This window comes from Apodemus sylvaticus, chromosome 2 (assembly GCF_947179515.1).
Source record: "Apodemus sylvaticus chromosome 2, mApoSyl1.1, whole genome shotgun sequence".
Classification (NCBI taxonomy): domain Eukaryota; kingdom Metazoa; phylum Chordata; class Mammalia; order Rodentia; family Muridae; genus Apodemus; species Apodemus sylvaticus.
In genome coordinates this window covers 81,218,486-81,236,040 of record NC_067473.1, presented here as the reverse complement: position 1 = coordinate 81,236,040, position 17,555 = coordinate 81,218,486, and the positions used below count along the sequence as shown (strand labels likewise).

Here is a 17,555-nt window from a genome sequence, read left to right as displayed (position 1 = left end):
TCTCTCTCTCTCTCTGTGTGTGTGTTTGTGTGTGTGTGTGTGTGTGTGTGTCTGTATCTGTCTGTCCAGTTTTATATCATGTTTTTGTATCTGCATTGCAGATGGGTAGAGAAAGGCAACTGTTTCAAACAGAAAATTCTAGAGTCGCATTCAGTCTCAGTGCCTTGATTATGTGTTTTATTTCCAGGCGACTGCTGGATACAGAGGATGAGCTTAGTGACATTCAGTCAGATGCTGTGCCTTCTGAAGTTCGGGATTGGTTGGCCTCCACCTTCACACGGCAGATGGGGATGATGCTTAGGAGAAGTGACGAGAAGCCCAGGTTCAAGAGCATCGTCCACGCAGTGCAAGCTGGGATATTTGTGGAAAGGTAAGGGGGAAACTCACTGTTAAACAAGGGCCAAAACAATAAGAAGAACACCGGGTCCTATGACTGTAAGCCTTCCTTTAATGTAATTTTAAATTAATTTTTGTATTTATTTATATCTGAAATGTTGCTCCCCTCTCAGTCTCCTCTCCTGTAACTTATAATAGAATATAACTTATTATAAAAACTCAAATTTCTGAGTAAAAACAGATTTTTTCATCCCCATGACACCATTAGAACAAGTTTTCCCTCTGTTTAAAATTCCCATCTTAAGATTTAGATTAAGTTCAGCCTCATTTTTAAAGTCAGAAGTCATCTGGTGCACATTTTTTAAATATATAGATAGCATCACAATAGACCAGTACTACACTGAGGTCCCTGACCCAGGGAAGATGGTTTGCTGAAGGGCTCTGAGTTCCCTGAGACATAGTTTGCTAGCTTTTTGATGCTGAATTGTTCCCTAGAAATAGTCTCTATTACACAGTTACACATTTTAGAAGTCCCAAAGTGATGATTTCAAAGTTTACCTGTAACTTTTTTTGCTTGCTTTAGAGGTTCTGGAGAGAAACATTTCTACTGGGTCGTGCACACCAGGTCCTGCAGCCCGGTCACATGGTCGTTTTAGTAATTTAGTGTTTAATATGGGACACATGAATTTAATTTAACTTTGTTTCCAGGGTACCTGAGTAAGTTTGGAATATCAAGTTCCTTGGATTGCCAGATTCCCTGGTTGTTTATCACTTGTCATTATGTGTACATCCATTCATTATAAGCTGTTACATTTTTTTTCTCCTTCAACTTTGCCAGAATGTATAGACGGACATCAAACATGGTTGGGTTGAGCTATCCACCAGCTGTAATCGATGCATTGAAGGTAAGAATGATGGAAAGGCTATGTGTAAGTAGAAACGATAAAGTACAGTAACATTTGCCCGCAGAAAACAATTGAGTTTCATCTCTGCCCTTTCTCTTATTCATATCTTAATCTTTCTTTTCTTAAAAATCTGTTCTAATAGTAGTGCTGTGTTCTCAGTCTTTAAGCTCCTAATTTTTTCTTCTAAGTTAAATGTTGTGTGGAGTTTGGTTTTACCCAGTGATCCGCCAGATGAGATTCATGTGGCAGAGCCACAGATCAGGTGCAGTACAGCAAACATGGTTAAACTTAGGAAGAAAACTTGTTGCTTGTAATTACATCGGTACCTGGTTACCTGCTCCAAGCTTATCTTGTAAGATTAGAATCAAATCAACCCAAACCAAAACCAAGCAAACAAAAGTATTCAACCAAGTCAGAGAAATTTTTAAGAAAAATAAAATCGGAGTTAATCAGAGATTAGAGCTGAGGACTGAACACAGTGTTCCCAGCACACGGTGCTTTCTTGGTGATGTTTCGCGATGTGATTGTTTCTTCCAGAGCCCTCAGCCCCCTCAAATATCCTGTTGTTTTCCCAAGACTTGCACTGAGTCAAGCATTCCCTGAGCAGTCAGCCAAGCATGATCTTGGATTAAGCAGGCTCAACCCTGCACAGTTAATCTCCATCCAGGCTCATGTACATGACTTCTCTAGGCCCAACACAGATGTGTTCCTTGAGGAAGTATGGATTCAGATTCAGGGGTCAAAAGTGCCCCTGGTACACTTAGGTCCCGGGTGGGGTTGGCTAGGGCACAGCGACTTGGGCTGGTTGATATTTCTTGCTGTCTGCACTTAGCACCCATCCATTTGTGCAGCAGCATCGTGGAACTCTCACTTCTAATATTGTCTTTCTCTAAAACACGCACCAAGTGTAATCTGATGATGTTTTCAGAGGATAAATTACCCCCTCGTAAAAGGAGGATTGATGAGTGCTTCTTAAATAGCTTCATGTAAGAAACAAGCCCCATGGGGCTGTTCTGATGATACATTCATGATTTTCCTTCATTCACAGACATCCACTGGCTGTGTTTGTTTATAGGATTCATGCCTCTCTTTTTACTGCCTTCATTTCTTTCTCCTCCACTCAACTTAAGGACAGGAAGGACACTGTGAGGGGCCACACACCCACACGTTAATGGCCAACCCATCAGTGTAGTTTATAGTGAAGTCTGCCAGCTCAGCAGCAGAGCCACTTCCTGAGGCCTGTTTCCTAACACCCACAATGAAATTGCATTGATTTTCATAATTGAACAGAAACATTCAACATAAATCTTAGGAGCATTAGAAGACAGTTTAAACCTTTATTTCTTCCCTTGTCACAAACAAAGATAGGTTCACTGATAATGGGCTATTTATGAGAGAATGTCTTCCAAATTGAACTCTCTCTCTCTCTCTCTCTCTCTCTCTCTCTGTGTGTGTGTGTGTCTGTCTGTCTGTCTGTCTCTCTCTCTCTTTTTTACAAATAACTGAAAAGTAAAAAGTGTAACAACTTGTTTTTTTTTAATTTATGTGTAGCTGTACTTCAGACACACCAGAAGAGGGCATCAGAATTCACTTCAGATGGTTGTGAGCCACCATGTGGTTGCTGGGATTTGAACTCAGGATCTTTGGAAGGGCTGTCAGTGATCTTAACCGCTGAGCCATCTCTCCAGCTGGAACAACAGTGGGCAAACTGTTATTTGACGCTTATGGAAAAGAAACTCTCAGAAGTCTATGTGGTCTGAGAGAAAGACACTTGGAATAGTCAGAGCAGGGGCCAGCTCGCCCCAAATGGCTGCTCTTCATGTACCTGTTGATGTATGACTTGAGGCCACCACTTTTGCCCTTGACCCCACTGTTGGTCAAGAAGGTTCAAGTCCATTTTACTATGTAATATCTTTCCAGTTCTCCATGCTTGGCCTTTATTAGCAAGTGGATTGGAGAGCACAGAGATGGAGTTTCCTTCCTTCTTTATGTCTGTTGGGGAAAAAGTTATTTGCACTAAGCTGCCAGAGTTTATATGGAAATACCTACTGATTTCTTCTAGCTCTGAAAAATTCTCAAAGACTGAACGAATTCGGTTGACTAAAATAACCATTGTGTCATGTTGTGTTAAGTTTTTCAGTTAATGCATGGACATGGTACAAAATGACATTGACGTAAAAGAGTACTTAACAACGGATGGTCTAGATTTTGATTAGTTGCATGTCACTACTGGTACTGTCTCCACTTATATTAGCGTCTGTATCTCCACTTATATTAGCCTTTGGGGGAGAGTTCTCGATGCACAGAAGTGACCTGTTCTTTAGAACACTTGGCCTGTAACTCAGGAATCAGCATTGGATAGCCATTAATTGGGAGGAAGTGAGCAGTTTCCAGTTTCCTGTAGGCTGTTCTAACTGGCGTGTTCTCTTATCTTGACTGGAATTGTCCCTGGGCAAAATTTGGTAAAAGAGAAAGCATGTTTAAAGCACTTGAATTGAGTTCTCATTAAAATGTAAGTTCCATGCTCAGGGTTCTCCAGAGGCCTATAGCCTTTATAATTAGTACTTTCCGTGAGTCCCTACGTGGCTTGGAGTAAGAATAACATTCAAGAATAACAGTTAAGATTTCCTTGAAATGAAGGCCCTGAGTGAATATCCACTCCCATATCCATTTCCTGCAGCTTCTTCATGATTGGTTCAGACCATGGCTGTGACTCATAGCCCTCCAATTATAAGACTCAAGCAAAGCTCTAAGTTGTGGGTAAACTTTGGCACCTATGCCATGGCTCCTCATTGAGCACTTGGGGGATGTACCCCAAGAATCAGAAAGTGGATTCCTTGGGTTTACAAGTGTCATCTCTAGGCAGTGAGGTCACATGAGAGGTTGCCAGTGAGATTATTAAGTAGTTCTACTACCATTTTACACTGGCCTCTTTGTCTTCTCAGGGCGTCTTGTGTAACACTGGAGAAAGTATAACTTTTTCTAGAATTGGGGGATTTGAGGACTGTGTATTAAGACTTCACATCACTGCTTTATTTCAATGGAAGGGCAATTATAAATAAAGGAAGTGAGTTTACCACCAAATTTAAATAGAAACAATCCAACTGAGATCCTTTGGTATGTTTTCTAAACCTTTATATGATTATTTTTTCCAAGTTTGACTTCCATGAAAGTACCCCCAATGGTCTTGAACGTGATGGCTGGAAGTGTTAGTGACACAGGAGCACAAAGATGGCATTGCAGGGCCATCTTAGGATACACTGGGCCTTTCATGCTCATCATTTTCTGATGCCTGAGGTACCATCCAACCTCTGGCCTTCGGTATTTGTGATCGCTTGGGTCTTTGTTATCAAGAGAAAGTCAACACATATCCTTTAACTACTGAAGGAATTCTCATGCTGTGATGAGGAAACCAAATGCCTGATGATTTAACTATGGTTTAAACATACATTTGCTTAGTATGTCCACAAGTGGCTGGTATTGTTGTGTCAATGGCACACAGAATACTGTTGGCTTTTATTCTCCAGGCAGTATTTGTTCACAAATAGGGACTTTATGATGGCATATAAGGTGTGTGTCCAGTCCAGTTTTTATTCTTAACTTCTTTCACCAAAACTCTATACCAATTGGAGATAGATGTTAGCAGATTCCTGGCTCCAGAAAGCCATTTTCTGTTCATGAAATGAATGTTTTCTCTTGGGTTTCAGCTTAGCTATTGAAGTGTGAGTGGCATTCCAATTTTGTGTTCAGTATCACAACATGCTTCTGAACACTTTTAAATGAGTTAACAGTTTTAGCTCTGGGCTCAGAGGATGCCATTACATAGCATGCTAGTGGATTGGAGAGAGTTTAGATGAACTATGTGACTCAGCTGGTTTGAACATAGACTAGTAGTTGATTGGGATTAAATGAACGAGCCTGGGAGGAGGCCTCAGTGTAGAAGGCTATGTGTCCTTTCCCACTTATGTCCCAAGCATCTGCTTCTAACACACCTTTGAGAAATTAGGTAACTGTCCCTTTTCTTATCTGTACAATATAACTACTAATACCACTTAACAATTGTTTGATAAATTACTTATTTTTTTACCAGCCATAATGCCTGTCAATATTTTTGTTAGATCATAAAGGCCTTTGATTTTTTTTTAAACAGTAAATGTTCTTGTACTATCATGCTAGAAAGCAACTGAGAGTCTTTAGAGTCTTGAGCTGTTTAATTGCAAGTGTGGGCTATAGGAGCACTCAAATGTAGATCAATTAGTAGTTCATAGGTAATGTGAATTAATAGTTCTTTCTCCCTGCTCTGTTCTGTAGGATGTGGACACGTGGTCTTTTGATGTCTTTTCCCTCAATGAGGCCAGTGGAGATCATGCATTGAAGTTCATTTTCTATGAATTACTCACACGTTATGACTTGATCAGCCGTTTTAAGGTCAGCACCTCATTAAAAATTTAAGTTACATACATGTGACCATCCTTATGTGACTTCAATGTCAAGACTAAGGGAATCCTTTTAAGCAGTAGATAGGAAACTGCTATGGGCAACTGTGGATATTGTTCTGGTGGGACTGTAGGTTCTTGTTCCTGGAGGACTCTTTCCTTTGCATACTGACTGATGAATCTTGCCAGAAGGCAGAGACTGGAGAAGCCTCTTACAAGCCTTCTTCAAGTCTTCTTAGAAGCAGTGCCTGCAGTAGCTGAGTCTCCCATAGGTGCTGCCTTCTAATCTTATTATGTGCACTACTGTCCAGTATTAGCAGAAAGATAGCAATGGAGATAGAGTCAGTTCAACAGCTTCTATAAACTTTCCCCCACCTCATGCCTCATTCACACAAAACTCCCACGTACCATCCATGACAGAGCACTGGTAGTTCCCAGTCTCCCATGCTTCAGATTAATTTCTTGCTTAAAAGACTAAAAACAGATAAATGACAAAGAAATATGGAACTTGAGGGGTCACCAATAACAGGATTGCAAATGTATAATTCAAAACCCTCTGGTTAATATTTTAAGCAAAATGTCTTAGGCAAAGGATGGCCTTGTTGGACATCAGTGGGATGAGTGGCTCTTGGGCTGGAAGGGGTTAAATGCCCCAGTGCAGGGGAATGCCAGGGTGGGAAGGGGGAGTGGGTGGGTGGGTGGCAGAGTACCCTCATAGAGTCAGGGGGAGGTAGGATGGGATAGGGAGTTTCGGAAGGGGAGACATGGAAAGGGGATAACATTTGAAATATAAAGAAAATATCCAATTAAAACAAAAAAGAAAAAGAAATGCAAGGATCAACACAGGTTAAAAAATATCTTAGAGATGAATCTGTATAGTTCTTTGGCAGTTTGTAAAACTGACTGTTCTTTAACCAGGTACTTCAAAAATATCTAACAGTTTCACCAGGGAATTTTATTATCTTTGAAACATTGTAGCTTCCTCATGTGATCTACAACAACTCCCAAAATAAGCCAGGCAGGGAACCTCAGTGTTTCACATAAGGTAATCCTGTCTTCAGTGAGAGAAACTTACTGTTCTCTTTCAGATACCCATTTCTGCACTTGTCTCATTTGTGGAGGCCCTCGAAGTGGGTTATAGCAAGCACAAAAATCCTTACCATAATCTGATGCATGCCGCTGACGTCACACAGACTGTGCATTACCTCCTTTATAAGACAGGAGTAGCGGTAAGTAAGATAGGCACTCTCATTAGTGTTGGAGGGTGTTCCAGCTGTGATGAGGGTGAGCCCGGAGTGCATGCATTGCCTTGTGAACTCCCCTGATCACTATGGAGTGTTGGAGTGTTTTGAAGTGCTCCCCTGATCATTATGGAGAGCCTGGGGGGTTCTCTGAAGTTCTTCCCTTTTCACTATGGAGTACCTGGGGGTTCTCCGAAGTGCTTCCCAATCACTATGGTGACACTTGGGGTTCTCTGAAATGTTTGTCCTTGTTCTGGGCCCATTAAAATAGAACATGATTAATTAAAAAATGTTTACTAGAACTAAGTCCACATTTCCACCTATAGAGGTAGCCATCTTGACTCATGGTAACTGTCAATTAACAATGATATTCTCTGATTCTGAAATTGCATTCAGTAGATTTGTTTACCATTACTCCAGCTCATATTTGATTTAAACTACTAGGTCTTTTTCAGAAGCACTTTGGTTATTTCGTTCTTATGCATTTTTTTTAAAGCTAAAGGTCAATCTTTACTTTGAATCATTTAAAGAATTACTATGATTCTACCTTTCTGCTCTTTAAATGGATTCAGATCTCTTTTCTGTAATACATTTTACATTTAACTTGCTTGTTCAAGTTGATTGTACCTTTGGCTTCTTCACTCTATTTTGTTTCTTGTTTATTGTATGTGAGTATGAGAGAATTCTCATGTGCTACAATAGGCATGTAGATGCCCAAAGACAATTATAGGAATCAGTTATCTCCTTCTACCTTGCAGAGGCCAGGAACTGAACTTAGCTTGTAAGGCTCCTCAGAAAGCACCTTTGTCCACTGAGCCATCTGGCCAGACGACTTTGCATTTTTATCTCCATATAAACCATTGATTGTAATAAAGATTTGGTGATAAAGAGAAAAATTCCCCAAACAATGAACAAATAAAATAGCTTTTCATACCTTTCTACATTGAGATTACCTTTAGAACATCTATAGAAATTATTTTTTCATGTCTGAATTTACAATGTGCCAAAATTTTTTGTTTCTGCAGCTTGCACTGGGCATCTTTTCCTTCTGTGAGGTCCTCTCTTCTAGCTTAGGAACAGTTAGTTCCTTCTCAGTGAGGATCATCTTAGTGTGGCATGGTTTAATGTGGCCATGAGTGTTGCATGTTTGGTGCATGTCTTCTTAACTTGGGTATATTTAGCAACTAGAAATCTGCATTTAACCCCATAAGTTCTCATGTACTGTCTGTACCTTTGAACACATGCAGCAATAATTGAGTGCTGCTTGTGGGTCCAGAAGTCCAGCTCCACTGTTTGGACCTGAGCACAGCTTCTGACTCCTCTGGTACTGATTCTTGGACTATTCTATTGACTGAAACTGAGGCTTGGTATTTTCCTACAGGTCTCCTAGAAATGGTAAAAAAGCAAAACCAAACCAACCAAAGGAACAAAACAGTCACAGGAATGGCATTCACAGCTCCTTTAGCGTGATACCTTTCAAATGCTGGTAGCACTTTGAATATGCACACAATTGCCAGCCTGGGACATTTGTGAATGTTTTCAAAATAAAAACAAACAAAGACTTGAACCTCTTGATTTACATGATTTTCTGGATCAAGAGAGCGGCAATCTATTTTCACTGGTCTCTTCAGGCTTGTGAAAGCAAGCCTGGCCCTGACAATCAGCCACAACCCCATACACATATGTCTTTTCTGTACAGTGGTTCTGTCTAGTAACTCACTGAATTAAATTTAGAATACAGGGGAAGGAATGGGCTTTGAGTCTAGCTATACTAGATATAAATCCCTGCTTAATTATTATTAGATACTGGGACCTGTGATAAAACACTTGAGTCTCTGTACCCAGATTTACTTTCTGCCGAAATGTGAGATTTTACCTTAAAGATGGCTACAAATAAAGTATCAAAAATATTGAGTATTATTAGAATATATTGATAACAGATTATTGTAGAATTTTCCTCAAAGCCATAATCATATTTTAGTTTTTATTAAATGGCTCATTTTAGAAAGATACTATTTAAGAAGCCATTCCAAAATCAAAGAGAATGTGTTTGTTGTGATAACAGAGTTTCCACTCACTCCAACAACCATATGAAATGATAATTCCATGAAAATCTGAAGGAAAGCAGAGGTTTCTACACCCAAACAGACTCATGATGATGTGGACTGAAGCAGAAGAGCATACATTGAGTGTGAAGACGTGGACTAGCACAGAGGTGTCCACACTGAGACCCATGATTAAAAAATGTATGATCATCTATAAAGAACTCTAAAACTAAAAAATAAAAGGAAACTGTAAAACTCCAAGGGTTCAAACCTAATGTTTAACTGAATTTATATTGTGCATTAAATGGGAAAATATTATATTGGATGGATGGCAGTTTTCCTCAAAATTATAAATACTAATCCAATTAAAAAATTAATGTGTAACTTGATAACCCAAGTCTGAAACCCATATAAAATATGTATTTGCAGTGTTCGAAAAGGCAGTTTCGAAAAGAAACTGTATGTAACAGGAAGGTCGTTCTTATTTTACTATTGCTAAAAGATTTGCAAAGCTCTAGAAATAAAATAGGTGATTTTAATGAGAAGTAAAACAATGGACTTTCAGTTTCAAACCCTACACTCAAAGGTTTTTTGAGCACTTACTACAATAAGTTGGTATTTGGTTAAGCCATCCCATGGTGAGAGTATGAGGTGGTGAGGACTTGGAGAAGTAATGGGATAATGAGAGCAGAGCTCACACAAATAAAATTGTTGTCCTTTAAATGGAGAACCAGACCTCATTTCCTCTTCCTTCCTGGCCTCTTGTTCTTCCACTAAGGGCACAGCTTTGTCCTGCTACATGCTGCGTTACCACCTCTAACCAACTGTCCATCAGTCATCGGCTCGAACCTTCAAATTCACGAATTGAAGTCAAACTTTTCTCTTTTCTCTTGGGTACTTGTCACAGTAGTGGAAAGAGCACAAATAACTACTGCACATTGTCTTCTCAAATGTCTATGCAACCATTCCTTGCCATGCACAATAAAATACACCCTGTAAATCGGTTCTCAGCCTGAGGAAATTTGCTTCTATCCCTGAAAAATAATTTCCTGTGATATTTTGTTATGGTTATGGTGGCCCTAGCCAACTAGTACAGTGGCACAGCCAAGCTGGTCTCAGGTCTGACTTCTTTTTTTTTTTAATTTATTATTTCTTTAATTTTATGTGTATGAATGTTTGACTGAATGCTTGGTGCCCATGTATGGCTGTTTAGTAGAGGGTTTCATATTCCCTGGAACAAGAGTAATAGGGAACTGAGAACTGCCATGTGGGTGCTGGGAACAGCGCCCATGTCCTCTACAAAAGTTGCAAGGGCTCTTAGACAATAAGCTGATCTTTTTATTCTCCTGGGACTGACTTCTGTGGTCATGCATTGAAGTATTTGACCATAATTCTCCAGTTATATTTGATGAAAGAGAATTTCTCATACCTCATAATCCTCATGGGTGTATACGTGCAGGCTGAAGCAGAAACAGAGTAGTTCTCTGAGCTCCTCCAAACTGCAGATTCTTATTACTTATGGTACACAATATCTCATGGGATATAAATATGACTCAGACAGCTTCACTAGCCCTAAAGAAAGACTCTGAAACATGTATGCTAATACACGTTATCATTAACTTGTATCAGTGGTATCATATTCAATGATGTACTGTGCTCATTTATTTGAAGTGTATGTGTGTATGCACAAGTGTGTGTGCATGGGTGCATGGGTGCATGGGCTATGGGTGTGGTATGTGCATGAGATGTTTTTCAACTATCTTTTTGCATTGGTTTGTGAAGGTAGCAATCGAGAAATAATGTAAAAATAGAAGCTGTTGTTCAGACAGCAGAATCATAACTTATGTAGAGTAATGTATCCTGTAGAAGTGGAAATTGACTCATGTCCATTTCCTTCAGATTTCCTCTGTTGTATATAATTCTTCTCACCCACCCACATACCTAAGCACACAGCTTGCTTTTCTAAGCTGCACATGCCACATTCTAAAATATACCACCTCCAGGTGTCAAGGCAGCTCTGTCAGTGAATTGTCTGTGACAGATGAATTTGGAAGATAAGAAAATATCACAGTCAGGAGGAAATCCTGGGACAAAAATACCCATGGAACTTAAATTTCTGATTGCTTATATTTTGACTTAAAATCTCTGCATTTACAGTAGTTAAGTTGGAAAAGACAAGGAAATTTGAGCCATATTAAAATATGAATCCCAGTTTTCCTCAAAATGTCTTCTTCCCACCTTTTCCATTTTTACTTTTACCAAAGATGCCATCTGTTTCCCCCCCAGGGAGTGTTTAGTACTGGTGCAGTGTTGAGAGGCCAAGCATAAATGTTGTTCTCTTGACTATAACTTCTTTTTATCCATACCTACCGTAATTCAGCTCTAAGTCCCATGGCTTCTACCTCCATGCTATTTACACATGTAAGAACCTTTCATCCTTCCTCTCTATTCAGAGAAATATTCTTCCTAGAGTGTTGGGCTAGCTTTGCTACTCTATGGGTCATAAACACTGTTAACTATTGAGCTGGTTTACAGTCCTCATTCACTCTGGATTTTAATGCCTGATACTTCAGACCCCCCCCTCCCCCAGTCTGCCCTCATTCCCACTCAGGCCAGAGACTCATTTCTTTACTCAAGATGGCCAGGTCTTCCGAAAGCCCTCCTCTACTCTTCCCATCACTGAGGCTCATCTTTGGTGCCTGGACTCTGTGAAACTATTTTATGTCCCTTCCCTTTTCTTCCAGATATCATTTTTCGTACTTATCCTCAATCCAGTAAGCATACTGATCATTGCAAGGCTCTAATGAGTTTCAAAAGCATAGTTTAGATTTTGCTATGTGCTTGCTTGATCCCTTGCTGTTTGGGTTTATTAGAAGCTAAGTGATAACTAAGAATAGCTGATGGTATGTCTGTGTGGGGAGGAAGTGTGACTGATATTTGTAATGTGGGAGTTATTCTTTTGCAGACTTTCTGCTGCCTGGACTACTAATGTTCTGTAATTTGGATTTTCTTAGGCGCTATGCTAATTCCCATCCACCATCATATTTTAAAATATGACACTGACTTTGTATGGCTCTAGAACAAGACTCTACACAGGGAATGGCTCAAAAACAGATATGTGACAATAGGGTGTTAGGGAAGAAAGATATCAGTATGGAGAAGTGCACAGGTGTAAGCCCATAATTCTAGCACAGAGGAAGCTAAGAAAGAAAGATTTCTGTGAGTTCAGAGCCAGACGAGATGGCATAGTGAGTTTTGAGCTATGCTGTGAGACTCTTTATCAAGGAAAAAAGAAAAAAGAAATGCGATATATATAGATAATATAAAGAAAACAGATATGGCATGATGTTAAACATACATACATTTACACAAAACTAAATGAATATAGAATATAAACAAAGGAAATTTAACCTAAAGATTGTAGGTGAAAATTCTGGAGACATAGTGTATGGCTTGTCACATGAGCAACTATGTGACTTTCAGTGGATCCACTGGCCTCATTTTCTCAATCTATAAAGTGAGGTTAACAGCTGCCCAGCTAGTTTCTTCATTGATCTGTGACAGATACATGAGTTTCTACATTTAAAATGAGGAGATGTGGGCCTGAGAGATGGTGCAGTGGTGAAGAGCATGGGCTGCTCTTCAGAAGACCCTGGTGATTCCCAGCATCTGTGTGATGGCTCCCAATCTGTAACTCCAGTTTCAGTCAATCTGATGGCCTCTTCTTGCTTCTGTGTGGGGAACATGCATGTGCTGCACAGACACACATGAAGGAAAACAACTATATACATATAGTAAAATTAAGTAATTATTTAAAAGATAAGGACATAATATCAGGGGAGAGACAAGGTAGAAGGACCTGGTGGGGGAGGGGAGGGTCATTAATTAGAAGTAGTAGTAGGTGTATATAATGAAAATATAGTGTATAACTGAAACTTTCAAAGAATGAAAATAGTATTGTAAAAGGTACCCAAGATAGGTTCTCCTGCACTTTGAGCCTTATGCTGAGAAGGTGACAGGGCCCTTGCCATCTGTAGGAAGGCAGCCTCAGCTTTCCCGCAATCTTTTCTCATCTATATCTTATTTATTCCATGCAGTTACTTATTTCTTTAGTTGGACACAGCATCTGTCACTGTGTGTACATGTGGGGTAACTAGTCTGTGGGTCTCAGAGACTGAACTTCTGTCCTGAGGCGTGGCAGTGTGCACTTTCACCTGCATCTCTGCATAGCTTTTTCATCTCATTTCAATTAACTTTTCTCTAAGTCTCTTTCTTTCTTTCTTTTTTTGTTTTTTTTTTTCAATCCTTGATCCTTGGTTTGTAATTTTCAGGGATATTTTTGAGTATATAAAAGATAGGTTTTTTTTTTTAAAAAAAAGATAGGTTTTTGAAATTTCATGCTAAAAATTACTAGAAATATTCTTAAAGAACTGTTTTCCACCACTTATTCTTTACCTTAATGAAGCGTTTTTCATAGATTGCAATAATTCTTGATAATTTCCTTAGTTAACAACCAAAATTAATAATTATTTGAAAGAAATACTTAATGTGAAGAACTACAAAATGTGTTTGATTATCTTAACCACTTTGTATGACCATAAGTCATACAAATATATCGCATGTACTCACTGTGTGCTTTTTTCTAAGTTCTCACTTGATCTCCCACCAGTCCTTTGAAAACTTGACTTCCTTTTGTTTAAAGTGAACTGGGACCATAAAAATACTCCTGCAATCTTTCTGTGGGTGAGTGCATTAGTTACTCTTCTGATTCTTTGACAAAATACCTCACCCAGAGTCAACTTAAAGAAAAGCAGGTTTATTTTGGCTCATAGTTCTAGGGTGTGAGTCCATGAGAGCAGAACAGAGGCAATGCAGAAAGCCTCAGAGCAGCTGGAAATGGAGCAAGTCTTTAAGCTCTTGAAACTTACCTCCACTGATACAAGGCCACTCCTCCCACACCTTTCCAACAGTGCCCCCAGCTGGAGACCAAGAATGCAAATTAAACTACCACAGGACACAAACTGAGTGGAGGTGATAAATTTTTACATCTCTGTGGATTCACAGTTGTCACATGTGTTTTGACAGCCATGGTGTCAGTAACTATGTACTGCATTCCACTTGACTTCTATAGAAGTGCCAACTTCATATGTTAGCATTCTTATTTAATTGGTATATATCACACCTGATTAAGAAATTATAATAACACCCTCATAGAAGTAGGGGGGAAGGATGGGATAGGGACTATCCAGGAGCAGGGGAGGGCAAGGTCTGGGAAAGGGGATAACATTTGAAATGTAAATAAAAAATATATCCAATAAAAAATAGAAATTAATAATAAATGAAACTAATCTAGAGGGCTTGGAATAACCATGCTGAATCTGGTAAACATCAATTTAACCAGTGACATAATTGAGCAGAGAATAAGAGTGGTTGGCTTATGATACCTGAAGGTTATCCTGTCTATGCAGGGATGTCAGCAAGGGTGTAAGGGGTACATCTGAATGTCTTGGAGTGCATTCAGTGGGACTCAGTTAAGGGGACTTCCAACAATAGAGTGTTCTTAAGCCACTATGTGCATCAGGATTATCTGGAAGACTTGATAAGGTAAATTTATGGATTCTGGTCCATTGGGATTGAGTAGAACCAGAGAATTTGCTTATATTTGTAGAAGTTTCCAGATGATACTAATTCTGTTACTTTGGAACAGACGTCACAAACTCTTGAACCAGGTGTTTGAATGGAATCATGCCCTGCAAACATCAGTTTACACAAGAAAGAAAACAGTCTTATCTTTACACATGTGTCTACCTACCTTGTAGAGGACATTTCTCCCATAGTCAGACCATTAGGATTTTTTACTCTTAATGCTTGCTATTGTGTTAAAAATTTTAATAGCATCTGTATAAAAAAAGAGAGAGTATTGTGTTGAATTTCTCTCAGGGGAAGGGAACGGTGAGGAAGAGGAAAGGAAAGAGAAATAAGAATTTTACTTTAAGTTGGAGGACTATGTGGTGAGGACTTTTAAAGGTTCTTCATGTTGACTGTCACTGACTTTCTGGAATGTCTGATCAGAGAAATGGTTGTTTAGATCTCACAGGTTGTATTCACACCACAAGTTCTCAGGCTCCTCCTTGAGGAAAAGCCCACACTACTTCTATGTGTAAGAAAAGTTGATTGGTGATAGCAAACAGCTGCAGGGTGCAAAGAAGAAGTGTGGGTGTATTATACGTGTGCTGAAAGGATCTGAAGAACATAGATGATATGATTGCCTGTGACTCTCCCTTTCAGAACTGGTTGACAGAGCTGGAGATCTTTGCAATAATCTTCTCGGCTGCCATCCACGACTATGAACATACTGGAACTACTAACAACTTCCACATTCAGACTCGGTGAGGGATGAAACATTTGTAAGATAAGCGGGAGGGGACAGGCATGTAATTTTAGATGTCAATGAGGTATGTGCCTGTCATTTTCCTTTTATGTGGTTGCTCTATTTTAAATTTAGAAAAGATTAATTTATAAACAAGATACGAGCCTGGGCAGCTACATTGAAAACACAACATTTAAAAAAAAAAAAACACCTGCTGCTATTTCTCATATTTTATTTATATCTAAAGTGGCTCCTCCTTTCTTCACTGTGGTAATGTTTACTCATTATTTATGTATGTTCAGTGCCTACACTACCAGGTTCTAATGGGTGTGGTACAGGTGCATAGAGCCCCAGGTGTCATGTAAATGATGTCACTATGGTCATTGGAGGCCTTCTATTATACTAACAATACTGGTGCCTTCTTACCCTCTGGTCTCTGAGCTTCTGTTGAGATACTAGACCCTCGCTCTTTCCACTCATCTCCCTCCTTCCCCGTGGCATACAGAAGATAATATTTTCTGTGCTCTGGTCAGAAAAAGGAGTGGAAGTAAAGTACTTAAACTATTCTCCTTAGTGCTTCCTGCTTCTCCCCAAGTAGAGTGGTCTGGGCTGCTGGAAGCATATTTTTGTCATTTGTTCCAAGGTTTTTAAACTTAAGCAGGTCCCCAGCAGACTGGAGTAGAAACTTCACTTGGAGAACAGAGACCACAGTGACTCACACCTGCCTAAGAAAGGACACATAGGGCAATTGCCAGGAGCTTGCCGGGAGCCCAAGAACAAATCCAGTCAACCCACTGCAAAACCAGTAAATCCTCAGGGGTAAATAGAAGTCTAATGCCATAAAGTAGACATCTACCAACATCTAACTTTGGAATGAAGTTAAAACATTGATACATTGGTCCTCAGTAAAGCTTTGTCCAGTTCACTTGAACACAAGCAATCTCTGTTTAGAAAACTATGGGCCAGACCCTTTTTCCCTTAATAGACAAAAATGTTAAGCCTAAGACTTTGAAGGTATACTAGACTTAGCCGAAGATTTGGTTAACAGTAGGTAGACCTTCTCTTCAGGAGTGTCAGTCTTGTTGTCAGAAAGACTGTTACTTCCATTACAGTCCTGTGACTTGTCTGTTGTGGGACTCTAAGAAGACACTTCTTATCAGTAAACATGGTACTCTCTCTGAGAAAAAATGAACTCTGACAATCCAAGTTTTCATTAAACTGAAAATGTTAAAATGATGTACAATCCTGAGTTTAAGTAACACTCGACTACAGAATAATCATTGAGGATAAATAAAAATTATCTTCTTTGCTTTCAATTTTCCATCTGTGACATTTCTATGTAAAAAAAAAACAATTTAAGATCAAGTTACAGAGGCAGCGTGCAGATAGTAACCATGAGGTGATATGTACTTAGAGATTTACAACTAAAATAAATTCACCAGGGAATTCATTGAATTAAACGCAAATTTGAAGATTAAAGCTATTTTAAAAGTCCTAAAGAAGCTTAACACACTGACATTTTAAGAAGTCACTCTTATGACCGGTGCAGGTAATTGAGGTCCGGCTATAAAGCAGGTTTCAGCATGCTCAGGCTGGCATGTCACACATGGCACATCCACATATTGATAGTAAAATGCCTTACTTGTATCTACTGATAATGTGTGGTGTTAGTTTGACCTGTTGGTGACCCAAATGCCATGGGGACAAGATCATTTCTAAACACAAGAAAGAGTGACTGCACATCATAACTTGACAGAGGGATCTCAGCTATGTCTCATCCTGAGGATGTCTCATCCTGAAGGAGGTTATGTCTCTCTGCTCAGGTCAGATCCAGCTATCCTGTACAATGACAGATCTGTCCTGGAGAACCACCACTTGAGTGCAGCCTACCGCCTTCTGCAGGAAGACGAAGAGATGAATATTCTGGTCAACCTCTCAAAGGATGACTGGAGGTAATATGAGGGGACAGATTTGGAAGCCACTGGGGTAGGGGTGGGGCAGGATGTGGACAGATAGGGTGTACTGCTGCTGAGGAAAGATACCTTGCTCAATTTCATACTGCTCTCTCACAACAAGTGCACCAAAGCTTGCTAACTTGCCTTTCACATCTTTATAATGAATAAATATACCACTTCTTGCTTTAGTTTTGTTTTTATATTTTCTTCTTTTATTTGGATACAATTTTGTCCACAAACAATAAGTGATATTTGGTTTCCTTTCTG

General features: G+C 39.4%; 1 protein-coding gene across 1 annotated transcript in view; it reads left to right on the top strand.

Annotated features, from left to right (window-relative positions):
- Positions 1-17,555, top strand: part of Pde1c (phosphodiesterase 1C) — a 321,799-nt gene that overhangs the window by 227,900 nt on the left and 76,344 nt on the right. The window contains exons 3-8 of the mRNA XM_052173784.1: positions 188-370; positions 1,175-1,241; positions 5,553-5,669; positions 6,766-6,906; positions 15,252-15,352; positions 17,157-17,285. Coding sequence (XP_052029744.1) covers positions 285-370; positions 1,175-1,241; positions 5,553-5,669; positions 6,766-6,906; positions 15,252-15,352; positions 17,157-17,285 — 641 coding nt within the window. The 5' untranslated portion in view covers positions 188-284. The remainder of the gene's footprint in view (positions 1-187; positions 371-1,174; positions 1,242-5,552; positions 5,670-6,765; positions 6,907-15,251; positions 15,353-17,156; positions 17,286-17,555) is intronic.